Here is a 20,339-nt window from a genome sequence, read left to right on the forward strand (position 1 = left end):
TGAGGCACGCAGTCCTCGCACAAATGAGTAACAAATCCCATGACGACCGAGGTGGTCATCTTCTCCAATATTCAGATCGGCTTAAAACGCGCTGTGAACAGCACACCTGATATCCCGCTTATAGCCTACGCTTGAAAAGCGAAGCCAGGACAAACTGGTGTGTACTTCATCCCCCAAACACCTCGGGCCTTGCATTGTTATGTCAGGATTGAGAGCCTTTACCTTTTGATCCCACCCAATCCGCTGCAGGTCGAATGGTTATCAGCTAGTCTTTTGTAGCGGATCATGTATTGACTCTGCCGAACATCATACGCAGAGTACCCATCGAGCCTTGCTCTGGAGTATGTAAAACTTCCTATCCAACTGCTACTCGCGGCGTGGGTACCCCCATATCACCAATGATCTACACGGATACTACGCACACGTTTGCTGCTGCGCGTCAATGGCACCGCACCTCGCAGACAGGCCCGTGTTGGGGCAACCAGTATTTAGTCGACGAGCGCGGTTGTCCGCAGGAGTAGCGATGCCCGTAAGGGACAATCGCGTACGGTACGTATATCGCGAGCAATCATGTTATACTATGAGGGCCCCCCCAGCTACTATCGCGCCCGAGCTTGCGAGCTCGTTTTTGTCCGCAAGTTTCAACAAATGAGCAATTACGACTGATATCCTGTGGCTTTCTATTCAATTATAAATGTGCATGAGTGGATTCGCAGTGCGAAGACCTCCTGAACTACGTCAGGCTCACTAGTCGGCGCTACTCGGCGAAGCTCCTGCGCCACGACAGCAGTTTCGCTGGCTGAGCAGCTTTCAGACAGGCGTGCGCCTTGGGTGGCGCGATGATAATGATGATGTATCCTCGGGTTGATAGAGTTGATGCTGCCTTAACGTAGTCCTTGTCCCCTGTGATCAGCACCATGGTGACAGGCGCAGGGTTACGAGCAGCCCAAGCCATCATGTCGTCTAGGTCCAAATTCAGCTTTGATCGCTAAGTTGACGACAACACTTACCTATCATCCGCCTATCCACGACGTTCTTCTCACCATTATGCGGGCAGTCGATAATATTAAAGCCCTGCGAGCGGAACGCGGACAGTGACGAGGACGTCGCATGATGACTCTTGTCCAAGTACGCATTGAGGGTCTTCAAACAGCCAAAGCCCTCCGCAAACCGGCAAAGCTCTTCGATGGTGAACCCATCTTTTGAACGGAGTCGAAGACCACAGTTTTCTGGCGCATATCAAGTTGGCAGGGCTAGGTGAATATTTCTTACATACCCATGTCCCAAAAGAGAGATACAGTCTTCGAATTCTCTCTCGTCCTCGGTGTCTGGCGTCCCGCTTTGGCATTGCGCTAAGATGAATGGGATGCTCATCATGCAACGTGATAATGGCGCTGTACCAAAATCGTACTTACAGTGGTGCTGGGGATTGTGAGACGGCGTATGTAACGGAGTAGTCTCGGCATGGGCGCGAAAGATCGTGTGGTGATTCCTAGCATTATTTTCAACATTCTTAGTTTGACGAGATGGTTTGGACTGTCACAGCAAACTGGGATACAGACGTCAGTGTCGTGCCCTGGCTTTATATTGCGATGAGGCATCCAAACTTTACAGCACAGTCGGGGCACTAGAAGCACCATGACATAGGACTAGAGCTTGATTGGATTTGAGTCTCCTCAATTGCCAATGTTGACATCGCTGAGTGACCAATTTCGTATACTTCGCTGTCCTCTCAGTTCGATCATCACCCGAATGACGCATGTGGCATCTAGACACGGTTCCCAGGTCAATAATTCGAACACTATCATGCTACAAATATCATTGATGACTACATTAACGAGGGCTTCACAAACATATATGGATACATAAATGCCTTCCTGACCTTCCATTTATACTATACAGTCCGTGATTTGGTCGATGGTTCATGTAAACGAGACAGGTTCATCATCGCCATTCGTGATCTGAAGTATCCCCGTGGATCATGTCGTCATAGTCCGAATCTTCGTGGAAGACGTCTGGATCCACTGATCAATGTACGGTTCAGGTCAGTTTTGAGCCACTTACCGCTTCCTTCGCTCCCATCGGACATCTCGTCCGGATCACCATCTGGGTAATCATTCTTGTAGAAATCCTCAGCTGATTGACAAACATGGTCAATTACCTACGCTGGAAGGAAACGAGTTGGAGAATGTACGTACCATTTGAATCCTCGTCGTCTGTGTCGTATACTTCCGAATCATCGTCCGAATCATACATCATGAGTTCTTCGGGTATTTCAGTTCTATGATGCATTAGACGTCAGTATCCATGTTCGAAACAACTACGTTACGTACAATGTCCCAATGTTCCACACAGGCATTCCAGGTTCGTACAACTCGGCAAGAGTTGTCAGGCGCTGGTAGAAGACGTCATATACGTAGTCGCTGTCATCTATTGTGTGGGTGACGCTGGGGCTGCTGGATAAAGTTGACATGGATCCCGGAGGCGTCGCCATGCTCGGATCGTCCACTACCAGTGCGTCAGGCATGTCATATCGAGTAGAGACAAATAAGCTCACGCTTCAGGTAGTCTCGCAGCAGGGGTAAGAACTTTGCTACCTCAGGATCGACTTCGGATTTTGAGGACAGTGCGGAAGAGGATGGTATAGCGTCGTACATTGCGAAGCTGGATTGCGACTCGCGCAAGGCCTGTAGCTCTTTTGTCGACCATACCTTTGGCCTGATTCCAACCTTTGATGAGTGCAATATGGACATCCCAAATCCGCAAGCACGCACGGTGCTGTGGGTACTCGACGTTGAACACGCTCGGTGCCAGGTCTTTCTCGCTTGACGATAGTGTACCGGCGGTTGGAATCGTCAAGTTGCGGACGGGGGGTTGATACTGCTGGAGAGACTGCCTGTTCCACTACTGCTGGGGCTGAAACCGAAGTGGCTAGGTTCTCCTTTCTTGGCGACTCTCTTGCTAACGTGCTCAGGCGAGCCTTGATGCGGTCTGTCAGTATTGATAGCCACCAGAGCGAAGTGCAAAAAGTTGGCCTGCCTCAAGGTCTCTCTTCTGCTTCTCATCATCCCAAGCGTTCTGTTCGACTGTTTCGGCGAACTTGAAGAAGTTGAGCGCGCCACGAGATCGTTTCCGGCTTGGGACAGCTTCGGGATCAACAACTAAGCATAAAATATCAGTCTGTGAGCCTTTACACGCTCGAATATCACTCACCGAGGCCATCGAGAGGCTCCTCGTTCCGCTTGCGCTTAATGCGCACGATAGCGTACGGACGTTCAGGTGTCTCTGGCAGCTGCTGCTCTGCCTTTTGCTCGGTCGACATATGATGGGTGCTTCGTGTGTTGAGCTGAAGTAAAGAATGACTTAGCACAGTGTTGGGGCGACAAGGTCGACGAATCCAGAAGGTAATGGGAGTGCTGTGGCCGCGATCACGTGATCGAATCGAACACAGACGCGACGCGCGTGCTCTTTGGAGGCGCTGGCAATGCAGGTTTACCTCTCGCCAACTTATATCGAATCGCGACTGCGACGTGTGTGCACCGAATGGCGGCGAGCATCTCAGCTAATCCAGCGGTCCTATTGCAGCACGAGTCACCATTTTTCCAGCACTGAAAGTAAAAAGGGGTTTTCCTGATGACTTGCTCACTGTGTAAAGCCCTTGTAGACTCTTTGTACCATCTGTCTACTGTTTACCATGTATACCCCAAAGGGATGACATAATCATAAACTAATTAGTCGGAGCCTTACTGCTCGTCTTTGATGGCAATACCTTGTTAGGATAGTAGTAGCCCATCCTTTAGAACACTTTATTGTCAGCAGAATATGGTGGCTGCCCACACCACGACAGCATTGACTTGGTCAGTGAATTTTGGGTCCCATTTAGGCTCGGGGCTTTCCACATGCACCGAATGGGTTTGCAAATGCGGCACCCAATACCTAGACATCAAGTCTTCAGGATTACTGTTTCGTAGTGAGGCGTTTTCATTGATACTTGAAAACATCTGCATTCGGAAGCCACACGACGTATAGTTCTATCGTGATATATAGTACAGCATATGCGGAGTTCGACGAGCAGTTAGCTGCGGCGAACATTATAACATTATTCTCGACGATATCGCGGCTAGGAACAAATTTCGATTGAGCATGGGTTAACTGTGCTACACGTGAGAGCGGAGACGATGCGAAAACAATAGAGAAACAGGACTGAGCGAAAAAGAACGATAGGAAGAGTAATCAGTCAAGATGCAACGAAGAGTCCAATAATGAGAGTGGGAATAGAGAGCATTCTTTTGTACAACGTCGATATGCGACACCTTCATCTCAGACGCTGGGTTCACCAACGGTCGAGACACCCTACGCGCAAGATCGTCAGCTCATGGTCTTCGTTCGTACGATCCACACACCTTCGTCCGGCAAGCAGGGCAGTTGTTGCGGCCTACCTGCAGCCATTTGTCTACACAGTCTTTGTGGAATGCGTGCTTGCAGGACATCAGACGAACACTGCCCTCGGGCGCATAGTCATCAAGACAGATCAGACACTTAAGGAGAATATCAGTTCCAGTGACAAGCAGCCAATTTTGGGCTCGAATATACACACCCTCTCCGTGCAGTTAGAAGAGACCCTGCCTTCCCTTTCGTACTGTGTAAGATCAGCTGCCTTGATGATTTGTAAACCGGAGTTGTCGATATCTTCGCGCGAGGCAACTGGAGGTTTGACCTGGCCCAGGAGTTCGGCGAGCTCCCTGATCACATAATTGATACAGTAACAGCAGATGTAAAAGAATATGCATGCGTACCATAGAGCATCGTACGAATCAAGGCTATCGGACCCGGTGACCATGTGGTGATTCGGAGGGTAGTAGCCTATGATGGAGTATCAGTTAAGAGATAGGTATCCATGGCTCGCATAATACGCGACGCACCTCCAATGACATAAATGAGGAACGTCCTTGCACCTGTGGAATCGTTCGTCCGCGTACCATGCGACCCGCCCCTCCGCCCAGGACGCAACGTCCTCAATGCATTGGCGGCACGCGATTGCCATGTTCTGCCACGAGGCTGGGTACCACTCTGACTATCCCCGTAGGATGCACCACCCACACGTCGCCAGTCATCCGACAAACCCAGGTTCGGGTCCGATGGCCGGCCCTCATCCGACGGATGTGGGTGTTCGTGCGATGGAGGGATGTGGTCGGGGTTTCGTGTCATGTCTACAGATTGCAGTCCGACCACGATGACCGGCACGACAACGTTTACGTTCGTGTCTGCCGTGCTACTAGTAGTACCAGAGGCGTCGGGAGACGATTCTGGTGATGAGGGAGAGGGAGAGGAAGAGGGAGGGGAGGTGCCAGTGCCTGCAGTCTCGGGGCTGGAGGAAGAAGTAACGCCTATGATCGGCGTGGATGAATCTTGTGAGCTCGTGCTGGCCGCATGCCCATGCGTCTGTGAGGCAGGTATTGGCTGGAAGCGGTACAGGCGCCAGAGGTTGACACCAGGAGGCCTGCGTTCGCCTTGAGCGTCATGTCGATGGTCGCCGCCGAAGGGAAACGCGCCAGGCATCGGGGTGGGAGTACGGGCAGCGCGAGGAGTGTCTTCGTCCTCCAAGTCATCGTTGTCGTCATCGCCGTCATCGTCGTCCTCAGAGTCTGAATCGGAAACGTCTGCTAGCGGAGGAGGTCCATCGTCGTCGTGCGATTCTGTGTCTAGGACAGTAGCTTGCTGTGCATCGGCGAGCTGCTCATTTTCTCTTGCGATATCCGAGGGTCCCGCGACGTGTTCTGGTCCGTCCACATGTGTTGGTGCCGACGCCGTGTTCAAAGGAATGTTGTCCCGCTCGCTTTGGCTCCCCATGCCATCCTGCAACAAGGCCGTACGAAGATCCGCCTGCAAGTTCAGTAAAAACCGCTCAAAACTGTCCTCGGGAGGCAGATGACGATCCGCGTTGTCTACACCCGCAGATTGCGTAGCATCGTCAGTCGCAGAGGCAGACGCGCCGTCAGCGGTGTCCTGATCTGTTGACCGTGCAGCCGGCGCCGTGGTGCTGTCATTGAGACCCAGCCCAATATTGAGCGCCCGAGCCATCTCGGCAAGCATCAACTCTCCCGGCCGCATGCGATTCTCGCCCGCGTCACCGCCATCCTCCAGTGTGGATGAGTTCGGCCCAGAAACAAACGGACTCCGTGAGTTCAAACCAAGTCGTTCCCGCACATTCTCCCACACATTTCGGATACGGTCTCGTCCGTCCCGCTGTGCGGGGCCTCGTGCTTGGTCAAGACCCGCCATGTTACCAAAGCCGGGTAAATTTCCCAAGCCCGCTGTCGGCGTTGGAGACATTGGTCGGTTTGATCCTGGATCAGTGTTAGCAGTATTGGTGTTCTGCAGAGGGAATGCTAGTCCAGGTGAAAATAATGAAGCCGCTGTAGCGGCAGCAGCGACACTACCAAGAACTCAGTGGATGCGAATGTGCAAGTGAGTGAAATCATGACTTACCTCAGAAGCGTCCCGAGGACATCAATGCTACCTGGTGATAACGTCCGTGCTGGCCCATCGTTGTCCGAACTCGATTCATCATGGCTCTCAGAAGACGCATTCTCGGCTGATATCGTCTCCTGGCTCGTAGAAGACGGCAGGTCCGACGGCGCGGCGGAATTGCGATGCAATGCCGAATCGGCTCCACTCGGGTTCCCAGCAGACGACGAGGGCCGTGAGCGCGAAATGAAGGATGACAGCCGGTTCCTCGTACCGAGACGTTCATCCTCGCGTGTTGCAGATGACAGCGATGCCGCACGGCGGAGAGAGCCTGTGAGGTGCCCACCCGAGCCCGGTCGTGGTGTCGCAGAGCGTGAAGACCGTAGCGTGGATGTCGAAGGCTCACGCCCAGCAGACGGCGCATCTGTCGTGTTTACCACACCTTGTACAACCACGAGTGTCCCTGGAGGCGGGAACTGACGAGGCGCCTGCGGGGTCAAATCGGGTCCAGACGCTGGTTGCTCAATTGTAGGCAGGGGTAATGACGCCTCATCGGTCACGGAGGTAGGGCGGCCTGAGAGAAACTCTTCGAGGTCTCGGTGTACTTGAGCGAGGCTAGGTGGTCTTGAGCTACTGTGCGGCGCGAGCTGCTCCTGGGTAACAGCACTGCTCAGGTCATGCTGGATGGCCTGAGATATGTGCTGCTCTTCCACCAATGATCGCTCTAGTGCAGGCGTCGAAGATCGCACGCTAGCGCTGGACTCGCTCACCGCAGAAACATCCCCCATCTCGTTGACCCCATGCCCTGCAGCCCCTGCTTGCCCTGCCTCAGCCAGTTCTGCATGCACCGGTGCCTTGGACCATCGTCGCGACCGGCGCCATAATTTCCGTACGGGCTGTGCACTTTCCGAGCCAGAGGAGGCATTGTCGCGCAGAGAGCCCGAGGATTGCGAGTGCGGGAGAAGTCCAAGGACGCTGCGGCGTATCGCTGTACGACGAGAGCGTTTGCTCGCCGCCGAAATGGTCCCCTGAGATGATGACGGCAGCCTACTACTGCTGGCCTCCGCAAGAGTACTATCGCGATTCGCAGGTTCTGGGCGAGATTGTGTTTGTCGGTGCCTCGACACTGCTTGACCCATGCTGCAGAATGAAAACTAGAAGATTATACAGTACGATTTGGGTGTTCTTGAGACCACTGCTCGAGAACTAGAAGGTCGTGGTCGTGGTCGGTGAGCAAGGCGGTGACCAGCGCCACTACCCAATAGTCACACTTTGCTATGTAATGTGACTTATTGTTAACGTCGATGTTACGTTCTATTATGCAACTTACGAATTGTGACCTATGATATCTCTCACTGTAACATACCACTTTCAAAACATACTTAAATCACCATTACACGCAGCAGCCTACGACCGACTGACTCCAATAATATTTCTACGACAAAAAGAGGGGGTTTCATATCTACTGTCCGCTACGAGGGCCATAGCTACCACCCGGACCTCGGACCGGACCGTGAAGACTGAACCCTAAACAACTCACAAAAGGGAATTTGACAGAGCTATGAACGAGTAAGTCTGCGGACTGTGGATGCCCGGAAAAGATTTACTGGGCAGTGCGGTGATGCACGCCGTATCTATTTATCTCCTGGTCGTCCTCAGCTGCCGGTGTTGCAGTCGCTCCGAGCTTCTTGAACATTGGGACCGCCAACCAGAGGTGAATCGCGCCAGAGAGAATGACCATCGTGCACAGAATACGCATACTAATGGTGCCACCTGGATCGAGTTGATTCGACCATGTGAACGAGAGAAGGAAAGGATACAGCAGGATACACGACCTGCGAGATATTTAGTGTCACGGTGCCGCCTTTAGTCAAGTCATCAAGTCATCAAGTACCGCACCATATCAGCCACGCCGCAGGAGCCGCGAGCAAGAGAGCGGGATCTTCCCATTTGCTGGCCGAGGGAGATTGAATATCCTAGATACATAGTCAGTCATCTCATACAGTACTGGGGATGCAGCGTACATACGTCTATCCATGACCGTATGTGGGACCGCTTGATGATACGGAAGGCGAGAAAGGTGTAGGAAGCGCAAAAGAAGACGCTGGTGAAGGCGGCGGCGAAAATTGTGATACCAAGGGTTGAGATGAGGGGGTTACTTGACGTATTCGCAATCTGCAAGACAGCAACGACACTTCTGCGGTGATATAGGAGAAACACATAAGAAACGGAGTCATGATCACTGACGGAAGCATGTTCAAAAACTTACGTGAGGACAACGCAGCTGATACCTGACATTGCCTTCCATTGTGACACAAGCGGGTGCAGGGGATTCTCGGCGTGATGGCGGTCATGGTGTACCGATTGCGAGGAGTCTTCTGGAAGAGAGAGGTAGAAGCCTCGTATGTCGGATAGCCAGGAAGCATAATATGAAGGTGGCAGATGTAGAAGATACACATGCTTGAAGAGCCCATATGCTATCCGGCTGAGAAGCATGACAAAGGAGCCAAGCCATACATATTTGCGAGACTGAACCGCCGGCGTTTGAGCGACAGCGTCTTGTATTTGCGAGTTGTGATGAAGATAAAAAGCGGGAAAGGTGTGTGTACTAGCGTCGAGGACGTCCTCCGATCCATCTCCGTTGCGATCAATGCTGTTAAGCCGTGCGATAGTGGATGTTGATTGTGACAGATAGGGCACGAAAAGGGCCTCTATTACAAGATATAACAGAATGTCAGCGTATAGGACACATATATTTTGCAGCACTCGCCGGAAAGCTGTGACTGTGGTCTCGGTGACCACAACAGGACACGCTGGCTCCAACTCAGGGAGACACGACCCTCTTGCGGTGACGAGATGGATTGAGCACTTTCAGCCGTAACGTAAGCGCCCGCCCCACGCGGGCTCGGAGCAGGGAGCCTGGTGTACGGAAGCGCGAATCAAATAACAGAGAGGACCTAAGTGACCGAATAACGCGACGCCCCCAGGTGCAATCCCGGAGGCGTAATGGGTGCAAGGGTGAAGGGGGGCGAGCGTCGACTAGTAGAGCCAAGGTGCATATATATGTACATCCTGAGGCCGTGCACTGCTGTGGCGCTGCTGTGAGCGAAGACAATTTGTTGGCTTCTGAAGAGTAGGATCAGCCCTGAATGCACGTGCATCCTAGTGATAAGCCCGACAGTGTCTCGATAAGAAGGCGGCACCGGCATGTAGAAACCAGTCAGTTGCCCATATGACGGACGCGCAAAGTGCACATGATCAGAGTCAGCGCGAATTTTTGCATCATGCAGATAGGTAGTGTTTGTTGCGAGCAGCGGGTAGAGCTTATTTATGAGGGAGAAACGCACAGTTGCAGCAGATCGGAGAAAAATACCTACACGTGAGTCTAAGCATAGTTTATAACATACCAAACTTACCGATCAATACGAAACCGAACTACGAACAACTGAGCCAATGTACAATGGCGTGTTTGAGCCTCGTTAAGCAGCCAGTACAAACGTCGTCAAGTGGCATATGAATCCTGTCAAATTCTTACACAACTGTCCATATGGGACATGCGTACATCCTGGCGTGCTCCTGCCGAAGTACAATCTGGGCATCCATTGGCCTTGGTTGAGATCTCGAGGAATACTTGAACGGCGGCTTGCAAACTATCCCCGCAAAGTGCATCGCTTGACATCTTTGCCGACCTTCACACACACTTGGTTCATCTCGAAACTCCCAATATGTTTAGCAGACAGCAATGAGCTGAATTCTGCGTTCAGCGCAGACACCAACGTTGGCGGCAAGGCGGATATGCTGCAGAATGTTTGTGAAGAATCTGAGGTCTGTGTAATGGTTTCAGAACCAGCAATTGTGCAGCTACCCGATGCTGCTCTATCAAGGAGCGCCCAGGCGATAGAGACATGGAATCTTGGTTCAGAGTAGAACTCCTTTTGTCGTATTGACCTCAGTATAGGCGTCAAAGCTTCAGACAATCTTTGGAGCTGCAGGAGGAATTGGAAATGAGATGGTCGTGAGCGTGAGACACACGTACCTCTGCATGACCCGCCCCAATCTCCATCGTGAGAAATACTCGCGTGTTCTCGTCGTTCTTGAGCTCTGAGAATGAGGTAAATGAGGTCACAAATCTACACGGCAGAGGCGATCAGCTACACCATGCAATTCAAAGAAACATGAGGGAGATACGCATACGCGGATTGACCTTGGGCTAGTTGCTTAACCGCATGCTTTAGCTCGTCTCGTTGATGTGCACGAAGATAGAACGGTCGTGTGAGAGATATGTGGAATTCGAAATGGTCGCTGCCAGTGCTATCGGCGTTCGGCTTGTCACATAATCCGATAGGATGAAGAGAAGGAACAAGTTCCTGAGCTCGTTGAAATGCATTCATAGCGAGTTCGGATAGAGCAGAGTGCTTGTCAACGATCAATGGAACGTAGACATAAGCAGCAAATTGGCCTTCGACGTGCGGTGTCGTGCGAATGCGACCCTGATGCAAAGCTGGATCATCTTTAGGAACTTGCGGGAGAAGGGAAGAGGGAAGGCTCGGTAGTCTCCTGCATTTCATAATCAGTTTCTCCGGAATGTCGAGAAATATCGTTTGAGACACCTCTTTTTTACAAGCAGACCAGCCGTGACGATCTCTTTGTCTTCGTCAGAACTGCTTTCGTACGATACCAAACTTGCGTTCCTTTTCATATGGTACTTGTCGTATAAAACGACTAGATATTGACGGTAATTGGAGAACCAAGGCAAAGTACCAGTAGCGGCACCTCAGACGAGACCGATTTGGGAGCCTTGAGACGGCCAAGTTCAAAGGATAGGAGTCTGAAAGGAGTGGGGTCATTGCGTTCTCGGTCCCGTGATCGCGTTTGCACTACGGACGTCCGTGAGCGCTCTCGGGTCTCGGACGTGGGGCAGTAGGTCAGATGGCCATACGACAATCACAATTACTACATAACCCGTCTTTCGGCACAGGAAAGGATGCATGCGCCTGGTCATATGAGCATGGAAAGCTTTACACGTCCTCGAAACGACTCGTAGCGGTTTCTCTTTTCCACTATTGCCTACAGGATGACCGAAATCTATGGCCCTGGAGCACCTCTTCCTCCCATTCCAGATGACTTGACGGTCGTACAATTCATGCTAGACTCTCACCACGTCGCAAGGCCCGTGGTACAGCCCCCTAATGCATGGTTGATAGAGGATTCTACTGGCAGAAAGGTTGGTTTGCCCAAGGTAAGCACAGCATTAACCACCGTACATTCTGGTGCGAAGTCCCTTACTTTTGTGTAGATCCGTTCACGAGTCCATGGCCTCGCGAATGCGATCAGCTCGCTATGGAGTATTGGTATGTTCGCAGTCCGATCTCTTCTCAGCAGGCCGCGTTCTGACGGCTGGTTGCTCGCAGGGGAAGATGATGTAGGTCAGTGACTATGCGAAGAGATGTAGAATGCAGCCAACTCAATCCTATCGAAAGTCTGCATCTTTAGCCCCAACCACGTCGGTATGTGTCATGTGTAGTCGAGCTAGGCTCATCGTTTACTCTTCGAACCAGATTATCCAATCGCAATATGGTGAGACATACTCGATTCATGCGAGACCTATGTCATCATGTTTATCCTCTGTCGACCCAGGGCTATGCATAGACTTGGCGCTACATTGACGTAAAATTTAGCCGTCTCCTTACTATACCTGCGTTCACACTCTAGCTCAGGACGGCAAACCCAACGTTCACCCAACCTGAGCTTGAATATCAACTGACAATCACCAAAGCCAAGGCGATCATTGCGCATCCTATAAATGTACAGATAGCAATAGACGCGGCCCGGGTAGTCGGGATCCCCGATTCCCATATTGCGGTGTTCAACGTCGCGCCAGACTTTGCGTCTTCCAGGTCGCACAAGACTGTAGAGGAGATTGTGAAGCAAGGACTCTCTAGTTCCCTGAACTACCATGAGCGCCGGCTGCAAGCAGGAGAGGGCAAGAGGAAGTTGGCATTCCTTAGTCTATCGAGCGGAACGACAGGCAGACCGAAGGTACGTAGCGAGGGCTGCAAGCCATAGGGTACGCCTTGTTAAGATATGCTTCTAGGCTGTCTGTATACCTCACTATTCGCCCATTGCCAATGTCCTTCAAATGGCGCACACGGCGAACTTGCAAAAAGGGCGTTGGGAGGATAGGCCTTACCGAGCAGGTGACATAGCTATGGCCCGTCAGTATTTCCATGCAAAATATACGCTATCTCATGCTACTGACGCATCCTGCAGTTTTACCTTTCTATCGTGAATATAATGTCACTATCGTGGTCGACTGCATCTGATTCACAATGAAACTACAGATATATACGGACTGGTGGTTGTGATGCACTTTGCTATATTTTATGGAGTAAGCACCGCCATCACCTCTCAGCATTACTGTACATTGAGCTATTTTTGTCAGATGTCCGTGGTCGTGATTCCGAAGTTCAACTTCGTAGACATGCTGAAGAGCATAGAACGCCACCGGATCAACTACATACCGTGTGTTCTATCCCGCTGGATGTAAACTATCTGCGTGGTTACTGAGGCTTAGGCAGAATTGTTCCGCCGATAGTAGTCCTCTTGTGCAAGGTGGGTAATGACGATGGTCCTTGAACCCCCGACATGCACTCACGACAATCCTTAGCACCCCGCAGTAAACCAGCATGATCTCAGCTCTTTGAGGGCAATGAAGAGCGGTGCGGCGCCGTTGTCAGCGGAGGTCATCCATCAGCTCAGTGAACGGCTACCGAACATGAGCATAGGTCAATCATACGGTGCGTCTGCTTTACTCCTCTTGTTTCTGTGGTAGCGGAAACTGAATACCATGATACGTAATGTCCCTATGCAGGAATGACTGAGACCTGCACGACGGTGACTTTCCCTCAGTTGGAGCAGAAGATAGGGACGCCTGGAAGCGCTGGGCGACTGCTTCCAGGAATTATAGCTCGTGTCATCGATTCTGATGGCAAGCTGCTCGGTTACAACCAGCCCGGACAACTTGTTGTCAAGGGACCAGCAAACACATTAGGTTATCTCAACAACGAACAGGCGTGAGTCTCGACATTGTCTTGTGCTGGGCTGTGCTATTTACTAATGTAATTCGTTCGCAGAACAAAGGAGACGTTCGTAGACGGGTGAGATTGTCGGTGTCGCATCATTGATGTGGACTCATGATATTTGAAGCTGGATATACACTGGTGATGAAGTAGTAATCAATGAAGACCGCGAGTTATTTGTTGTCGATCGTATCAAGGTTTGTTTGCAAGACTTTCATTATCCCTTAACCTCATCGCCTCGTACCATAGGAATTGATCAAAGTCAAAGGCTTCCAGGGTGAGTCACCACCTACGCAGTACTACGTTCGCTGAACATTCTCTGTAGTGGCGCCTGCCGAGCTGGAAGGACACCTCTTAGATCACCCGGACGTGGGAGACGTATGCGTTGTCGGGCTCCAGGACGATTATAGTGGCGAGCTGCCACTTGCATTCGTCATGCCCAGTGCTAATGCCGTGGGACGCATGCGCAAGAACTCTGCCGAAGAGGCCAGGATCAAAGCCGCGCTCATCAAGGTGAGCCGTGAGCTGAATTAGGCTTTACGTTTGTACTTACATCGTGCGTCACAGCATGTCGCGGATGCGAAGGCGCATTACAAACAATTATCCGGCGGTGTCGAGTTCATCGATGTGATCCCAAAGAATCCGAGCGGGAAGCTGCTTCGCCGGTTTCTGCGAGACCGCGCCAAGGAAATGCAGGCGAGCGGGAAGCTGTCCAGCATGACGCTTGCCAAGACTAAGTTGTGAGACAAGGATAGAAGGCTATATAGCAGCCGTGTAGAACTAGACGTGTGTGGAAGTTGATGACCCTCCCAAACTCACCGCCCGAGATGCCGCTATGACGGCCCACACCCACATGAACGATGATGCAACCTTTCGAGGGCGATAAAATGCTTCTCTTGGGATGCATGCCGCCTATGACGAGTAAGTCGTCGATATGCTCTCCTGTTATTACTTGTACTTATGTCCTATTCTCAGATCTCGAGATATTGAGCTATAAGGAACAGAGCCCTCAGAGAATCGTGCACGAGGCGCTCCTGATATCACGTCGGCCCATATACATGAGCAGCGCCGCACATGCCCCTCGTGATAAATGCTTCTTTGGCATATATGGCACAGCTCGGTCAGGCTGTGAACTCCTCTCGGCGGTGGCTCCTGTTTTCGTGAGATCGGGACCTGCGCTTGGTGCGCAATAGGCGAGCACCGCTTGGCAATGTGTCCCATGGCTCTGTGTTTGTCGCTTTACGGAGGACATTGGTGGTGCCCCATTCCGATCAGGGTGCCTAATTCCCTGCAGGCACCCTATTTTTCGGTGCCGTGGTTCTGATCAACTGGAGGTATCAAACCTATATCGAAGGCCATGACACACACCCATAGCACGGTCCTTGACGGCTTCTGCCTATGAGACGGCGTGAAGTCAGCCCGGGGTTCAATTGACAACAACATTGGGATTAACAAGTATTAGACCGAGGTATGTATGCCAACTTTTGCACGGTTGTATATACTGCAGCTATTACAAACAGTGCTAGTGGTGCCTAGATGATCGAAAGATTGGGTCCCGCACTTTCAGCGTATCTGCATCTCGACGGCCCGTCAAGCTGTCAAGCTTCACTGTCACAACGCTGACGAGGAGACATGACATCGACTACGAGATCTGTAGTAGCCGCCATGTTCCTGCCCTCTGGTGATTTAGCTCGCGCTGAATTTGCACTGATGTGCCCAACGTTAAGCCTTCGCTGAGGACAGTGAGCGTCCGCGGCAGGGGTGACATTGTTCTCTCTCGCTTGATTTACGTACAGCTCAGAGCTTCCGGTGCAATCCCTAGCCATTGGCGCTCCAAGATCCGACGTACTATTCGTCGAAACGAGCTCGCGCCCCATGCGTTCACGACTCACGAGACCGATAACCTTCTTTAGATCCCCTCGAGCCCAGTGGATCGAGTCGGGCATAGCGGGCACGTCGGGCTGACAATTATGATCGTTGCTTGCTCTACAATCGCGTTGCGTAGTTCATCTCCGACGAGACCGAAATGTAATTTTGATCCACTGCTGCAATCTCCAATGATCCTCGGTCTTATACAATCTCTTGGACGCGGGGTTCCCGGCCCTATCGGTGCCTTAAATTGTATACCCGACTGCTTGGAATAGAATGCCAATCCGTTCAAGTTGGTGGGATCTATGGACCGTGGCGTATAAGACAATGTCACATTCAGTCATCAGTCGTCAGGTACTCCAGCCCTCCTATCCACATACCCTATAGCAAATGGTCACGATCTTGGCCGTCTGTTGCGCCCTGCTTGCGGCAGTCGTAGGCTATGTGTTATCGACATTCTTAGCTCTTTTTCTGCGACAGGCGCGCTCCCCCTTGCGGAACCTCAATGGACCAGCTTCTCCATCCTTCTTTATGGGTAACCTACGAGAGATGCATGATATGGAGAACAACAATCTCGTCGCTCGCTGGGAGAACCAATTCGGAAGCACATTCGTCTACCGAGGTTTCGTCGGTGGCCACCGGCTTATGACCACTGACCCTGCTGCTGTATCGCACATCATGGGTAGAGCATATGACTACCCGAAACCAGAATTCGTCCGCGATAGTCTGGCTAGCATGGCTTCTGGTAGGGAAGGCTTATTGACCGTAGAGGGCGAGGTCCATCGTCGACAGGTAGGCGTAGCTGAGTCGCATATTGATCTTGAGATTAATTGGCTTCCCGCAGCGTAAAATACTGGTGAGTGTCTACATCCCCGTACCGGCAAGAACGAAATGCGACGGCAGAAACCGTCAAATGTACCGATCATACGATCGGACGCGGTCATGTGATCGTCGCGTCGAGCTCTATTGCACGGAAAAGACCGCGTGTGCCCGGCCTCATGCTTCGTACTTCATATGATATTATGTAGCAATGCGCACATATGAACATGATAATATGATCGAGAAAGTACCCATGGCTGATATGCATAGTAGAACCCGGCATTCTCTACCACGCACATAAGGACACTCAGTCCGTTCTTTTGGGTGAAGGCAGCACAAGTATGTCTCCGCGCACTTCATCCCTCTCTTATGCAGTTGTGACTGAGTACGCACATTGTCAGCTCCGAAACATGTGGCTCTCTATTGTAGACGCGTCAAGCTCTGACAAAGAGGACGTAACAACTTCTGCGCAGTTTTCTCTTCTTGATCCTTTGTCACATTCTCCGTCGCACCACGAGACCAAAGAAGCACCTTCACCCGTATTGATTTCCAGGGCGGTCTCTTTACTCCCAAACCCTTTCGTTTCCTTCATATCCTCCAAGGCAAGCGTTCAAACACTAAGGTCAGCGGGCGCGCTGCGTAGGAGACACACATTCAATGCCCCGCACTCGGAAAATACACAGGCGATGCAGGGCGTAAGGATAGACATTCTACCTTGGCTTAACCGGGCGACCTTGGATGTCATCGGTGAGGCTGGCTTTGGGTATCGATTCAACTCATTGTCGGCCACGGCAGGATCTTCGGAAGGCGAGACTGAACTCGCCCATGCGTTTAGTGTTATCTTCAGCGCAGCTCGTCAATTCCGGATTATCTCGGTATTGCAGGCTTGGTTCCCCGTACTGCGCAAGATTGTACGTGGCTCTAGTTACGACCTTGTTGAAAAATGCGAGGCCGAAATTCTCCCAAGATAAGCTGATTCTTGTTCAGCACAGGAACAGTACAGCCATGAAAGAAGCGCACGCTAGTATTCGTGCCATCGGACTGTCGTTGATTAGGGAACGCCAGTCAGCCGTGGTGTCCACGGAGTTTGCAACACCCACTGGCATAGGATCTGCAGCAAGCGCAGAGCCTCAGAAGGCGTTTGAAGGCCGAGATCTCCTGAGTGTTTTGAGTGAGCATTAGCGATTGTTGACCCATGGTGAGGCTCACATGCTTGGACCAGTTAGGTCCAACCTGTCGGCTGAGCCATCCCAACGGCTCTCGTTGAGCGAGACATTGTGCCAAATAGCTACCTTCATCACCGCTGGTCAGTGATGCGCTGTCGTTACTGAGTAGAGTCGAACTAACTGATGGAACAGGACACGAAACAACATCAACGGCTTTAACATGGACATTGTACGCTCTAGCACGAGCACCAGATATCCAATCGAAACTACGGGAACAACTAAAGGCGATATCTGTCGATTCATCTGATCCGTCCAAACCACCTGCACCTGAACATCTCGATGTGATTCTGAGTTGCACATACCTCGACTATGTCGTCCGCGAGGCCTTGCGTCTCCACGCTCCTGTCACCTCCACAATGCGTGTCGCCAGCGCAGACGACGTCATCCCCGTTTCCAAACCGTTCTACGACCGGCATGGGAGCGTGCGCACTTCCATCCACGTTAAAAAGGGCGATATCATTACGATACCAATCCAGGCCATGAATAAGAATACAGAAGTCTGGGGAGACGACGCGGCTGAATTCCGGCCAGAGCGATGGGCGAGTGAAGGGAACGACAAGGGCCAGGACAATACCCACACGAAGCACGGTCGAGGACAGAAGAGTGCGGGACCACCCGGGCTATGGGCCAACATGCTGACTTTTGGGAACGGGAACTCCACCTATGGAACCAGAGCTTGCATCGGCTTCCGCTTCGCTATCAACGAGTGAGTGGATACTATGTTCTCCGGCCAATACAAAAGCTCATGTGGACGTACTGAAGGATCAAAATCTTCCTCTTTGTGCTCGTACGCGACATCGAATTCTTAATGGATGAATCCATTGAGATCGAGAAGAAAGTAAAGTACGTGATTTCATTCCCCTCTGTAGTGCTCTTGCCATTTCTTACGTGTCGCCGTGACCTTCCTTACAGCGTGGTTGCCCGCCCGTGGGTGAAGTCCGAGCCTGATATGGGTAACCAGATGCCATTGTATTTACGACGAGTACCTCCATAGCTTGGAATTCACTTGATAATGTGAATCGTTTCACTCGTCACTCAGAAGCGAATATGGAACACACGGGGACTCACGTTGTCGGTGACCTTATGGCGCCGAGCCCACAACCCAGAACTGACCTGCAAGATATACTCACTGTGCGCCGTGTCGGATATAGTTCGCCCTCGAGGAGTAGGCAGTGGGCACAAGCGAAAATATTATATCAATGCCTCAGAAATAAAAACAAAGTACAAATATGGTGACGCAATAAGCATACAGTTCGCAAAAACCTGAGGGAGCTAGTCAGCAAACATGTCGAAGACCAGAGACAAGTTCGAAAATAATCAGGGTCCTCAAGCGTAAATAGAGGACCAGGGTATGTTTCGTCTTACACTCAGTGAGTTCCGACTGGTGCACAGCAATAGATTCATCACAAAACCAGCGAGAGACAAAGACTCACCGATACCACGTACTCGCGCGGGGCGCAGGAAGAAGGAGAAGTTGACCAGACGAGGCAAATTTTCACGGGATATATACGTGATTATCGTGACAGTGTGACGCGTCGTGTCTCTGTCACGTGACGCTCTATTGCCTGTCGTCCCGAGGTGAGGTCCGAGGCTTGCTTAACGGCACGGATGGCCAGCATCATCCACTCTCTACGGCGCAGTGGTGCTCATCGCCTGGTGCAGAATGTAACTCGGGTTGCCCATGTGAGAAGAGGACTTCACCAGACACCAATTGGTATGTCTTTGCATGTTACTCAAGTAATGAATTGACACGAGCGTGTTGACAGCTCTGAAGAAGAAGCAAAAGGCAGGTTCAGCGGACGAAGGGAGTCTCTTTGGCTCTGAGGAATCTGAGGATCTGTTATTCGGAGACGGCTTCGATGGTGTCCAGGAAATATCTGAATCTGCCGTCAAAGCGACAGAGACTCCCTCGGCCGGTGGGAGGCTCACCCCAGCGGAACGTCTCAAGAGGTTTAATGACCTACGCCAATTCGTCTCAGACAGAATTGGAATGAAGCCGGCCGCCAAACTACCTCCTGTGCGCAATACAGCATGGCAACACCTATTCGGTCTGGCTACAACCAAGGAGCAGATGGGCGAAGTTGTAGAGCTGTTTCCCCGATGGAGAGACTCGAAACGACAGTTTGATGCAACGAACGTAGAGGCCTTTATTCGTGAGTCTCAAGGTCATGAAGGGTTTGACATAACCTCTCAACCCCCGTCATAGGTCGCTGCGAAGAGTTGCACTGCCCAGACCTCGCGCTGAAAGTCTTCAGCGACCACCCCAAGTATGGCATCGACCTCTGCTCTTTGCCAGCAGCTCGCCGCCTCTTGCACTCCCTGCACGTCGAGCATCCACTGCAGGATGCCATTCTGCTCGCAGCCCTCTTCAGTGTCTATAACCTGCCGCCCATATCCTCCGACCTCGTCTCCTGCGCAATGCTCACGTCCGCATGCTTCAAACACGGCTCGCCCCAATCGCTGACCATTGCGCGCGAGATGGTACCTCACCTTAAGGACATGCTGCAGAAGGTCAAACCACAAAAAATGACTCTCGCGACTGAGCCTGTGGAGCGCGCAAAGGACTCGGCGAAGGAAAAGGCATGGCTGGCGTGGACGCTGAATAAGATAGAGAAGGCATTGAAAAAGGACGGCGCAGACTACGCGTGGCTACATCAATGGCGCATGGATAGTGGGCACATCCAGCTTGCTCCATGATGTTCTTCCTGTCTTCTCCTGAATTATACTCTTATTCGGCGTTATATGATGCGTATCCCACGTGCAGCGTCAACGCACTTCGTTCAGAAGCCGGTCAATTACTGTTGCCCATTGAAACAAACGTCCCTAGATTGTCCCTAATCAAAGCTAGCATAAATGCTGAAACCAAGAAAGCGTGTTA

The 20,339-nt window shown here is 51.6% G+C and overlaps 8 protein-coding genes across 8 annotated transcripts; 3 read left to right on the plus strand and 5 right to left on the minus strand.

The window, feature by feature from the left end:
• Window positions 1-757: 757 nt before the first annotated feature.
• On the minus strand, window positions 758-1,466 carry POSPLADRAFT_1050688 (hypothetical protein; the record flags this gene model as incomplete). Its single annotated transcript, XM_024480038.1, has 4 exons — window positions 758-963; window positions 1,011-1,229; window positions 1,277-1,352; window positions 1,416-1,466. The coding sequence occupies 4 exons, from the start codon at window positions 1,464-1,466 to the stop codon at window positions 758-760; spliced, it is 552 nt and encodes a 183-aa protein (XP_024333280.1).
• Window positions 1,467-1,944: 478 nt separating this feature from the next.
• On the minus strand, window positions 1,945-3,322 carry POSPLADRAFT_1159802 (hypothetical protein; the record flags this gene model as incomplete). The annotated part of the gene is made up of 8 exons (XM_024487459.1): window positions 1,945-2,024; window positions 2,065-2,136; window positions 2,199-2,281; window positions 2,334-2,508; window positions 2,558-2,718; window positions 2,775-2,980; window positions 3,088-3,161; window positions 3,214-3,322. 8 exons carry the CDS (start codon window positions 3,320-3,322, stop codon window positions 1,945-1,947), a joined length of 960 nt encoding a protein of 319 aa, XP_024333281.1.
• Window positions 3,323-3,984: 662 nt separating this feature from the next.
• Window positions 3,985-7,607, minus strand: POSPLADRAFT_1076603 (hypothetical protein; the record flags this gene model as incomplete). Its single annotated transcript, XM_024482932.1, has 6 exons — window positions 3,985-4,353; window positions 4,404-4,538; window positions 4,598-4,742; window positions 4,797-4,863; window positions 4,923-6,436; window positions 6,490-7,607. 6 exons carry the CDS (start codon window positions 7,605-7,607, stop codon window positions 4,321-4,323), a joined length of 3,012 nt encoding a protein of 1,003 aa, XP_024333282.1. The 3' UTR covers window positions 3,985-4,320.
• Window positions 7,608-8,071: 464 nt separating this feature from the next.
• POSPLADRAFT_1076604 (hypothetical protein) lies at window positions 8,072-9,286 on the minus strand (the record flags this gene model as incomplete). The annotated part of the gene is made up of 4 exons (XM_024482933.1): window positions 8,738-9,286; window positions 8,497-8,665; window positions 8,368-8,444; window positions 8,072-8,303 (listed from the first exon to the last, which is right to left on the minus strand). The coding sequence occupies exons 1-4, from the start codon at window positions 8,962-8,964 to the stop codon at window positions 8,072-8,074; spliced, it is 705 nt and encodes a 234-aa protein (XP_024333283.1). The 5' UTR covers window positions 8,965-9,286.
• An 832-nt stretch (window positions 9,287-10,118) lies between these two features.
• On the minus strand, window positions 10,119-11,167 carry POSPLADRAFT_1159837 (hypothetical protein; the record flags this gene model as incomplete). The annotated part of the gene is made up of 4 exons (XM_024487464.1): window positions 10,119-10,446; window positions 10,497-10,598; window positions 10,663-11,045; window positions 11,108-11,167. 4 exons carry the CDS (start codon window positions 11,165-11,167, stop codon window positions 10,119-10,121), a joined length of 873 nt encoding a protein of 290 aa, XP_024333284.1.
• Window positions 11,168-11,542: 375 nt separating this feature from the next.
• On the plus strand, window positions 11,543-14,291 carry POSPLADRAFT_1050691 (hypothetical protein; the record flags this gene model as incomplete). Its single annotated transcript, XM_024480039.1, has 18 exons — window positions 11,543-11,707; window positions 11,765-11,819; window positions 11,880-11,894; window positions 11,949-11,975; window positions 12,027-12,045; window positions 12,106-12,135; window positions 12,186-12,507; window positions 12,563-12,683; window positions 12,810-12,856; window positions 12,911-12,990; window positions 13,047-13,080; window positions 13,136-13,265; window positions 13,340-13,541; window positions 13,602-13,625; window positions 13,675-13,744; window positions 13,797-13,824; window positions 13,873-14,060; window positions 14,115-14,291. The coding sequence occupies 18 exons, from the start codon at window positions 11,543-11,545 to the stop codon at window positions 14,289-14,291; spliced, it is 1,734 nt and encodes a 577-aa protein (XP_024333285.1).
• A 1,515-nt stretch (window positions 14,292-15,806) lies between these two features.
• On the plus strand, window positions 15,807-18,455 carry POSPLADRAFT_1159998 (hypothetical protein; the record flags this gene model as incomplete). Its single annotated transcript, XM_024487487.1, has 11 exons — window positions 15,807-16,208; window positions 16,261-16,272; window positions 16,509-16,574; window positions 16,637-16,690; window positions 16,928-17,146; window positions 17,223-17,406; window positions 17,458-17,541; window positions 17,594-18,004; window positions 18,056-18,167; window positions 18,224-18,304; window positions 18,374-18,455. The coding sequence occupies 11 exons, from the start codon at window positions 15,807-15,809 to the stop codon at window positions 18,453-18,455; spliced, it is 1,707 nt and encodes a 568-aa protein (XP_024333286.1).
• Window positions 18,456-19,285: 830 nt separating this feature from the next.
• POSPLADRAFT_1186647 (hypothetical protein) lies at window positions 19,286-20,158 on the plus strand (the record flags this gene model as incomplete). The annotated part of the gene is made up of 2 exons (XM_024489234.1): window positions 19,286-19,614; window positions 19,668-20,158. The coding sequence occupies exons 1-2, from the start codon at window positions 19,452-19,454 to the stop codon at window positions 20,156-20,158; spliced, it is 654 nt and encodes a 217-aa protein (XP_024333287.1). The 5' UTR covers window positions 19,286-19,451.
• Between the last annotated feature and the right edge of the window lie 181 nt (window positions 20,159-20,339).

Source organism: Postia placenta, assembly GCF_002117355.1.
Source record: "Postia placenta MAD-698-R-SB12 unplaced genomic scaffold POSPLAscaffold_23, whole genome shotgun sequence".
Taxonomy (NCBI): domain Eukaryota; kingdom Fungi; phylum Basidiomycota; class Agaricomycetes; order Polyporales; family Adustoporiaceae; genus Rhodonia; species Rhodonia placenta.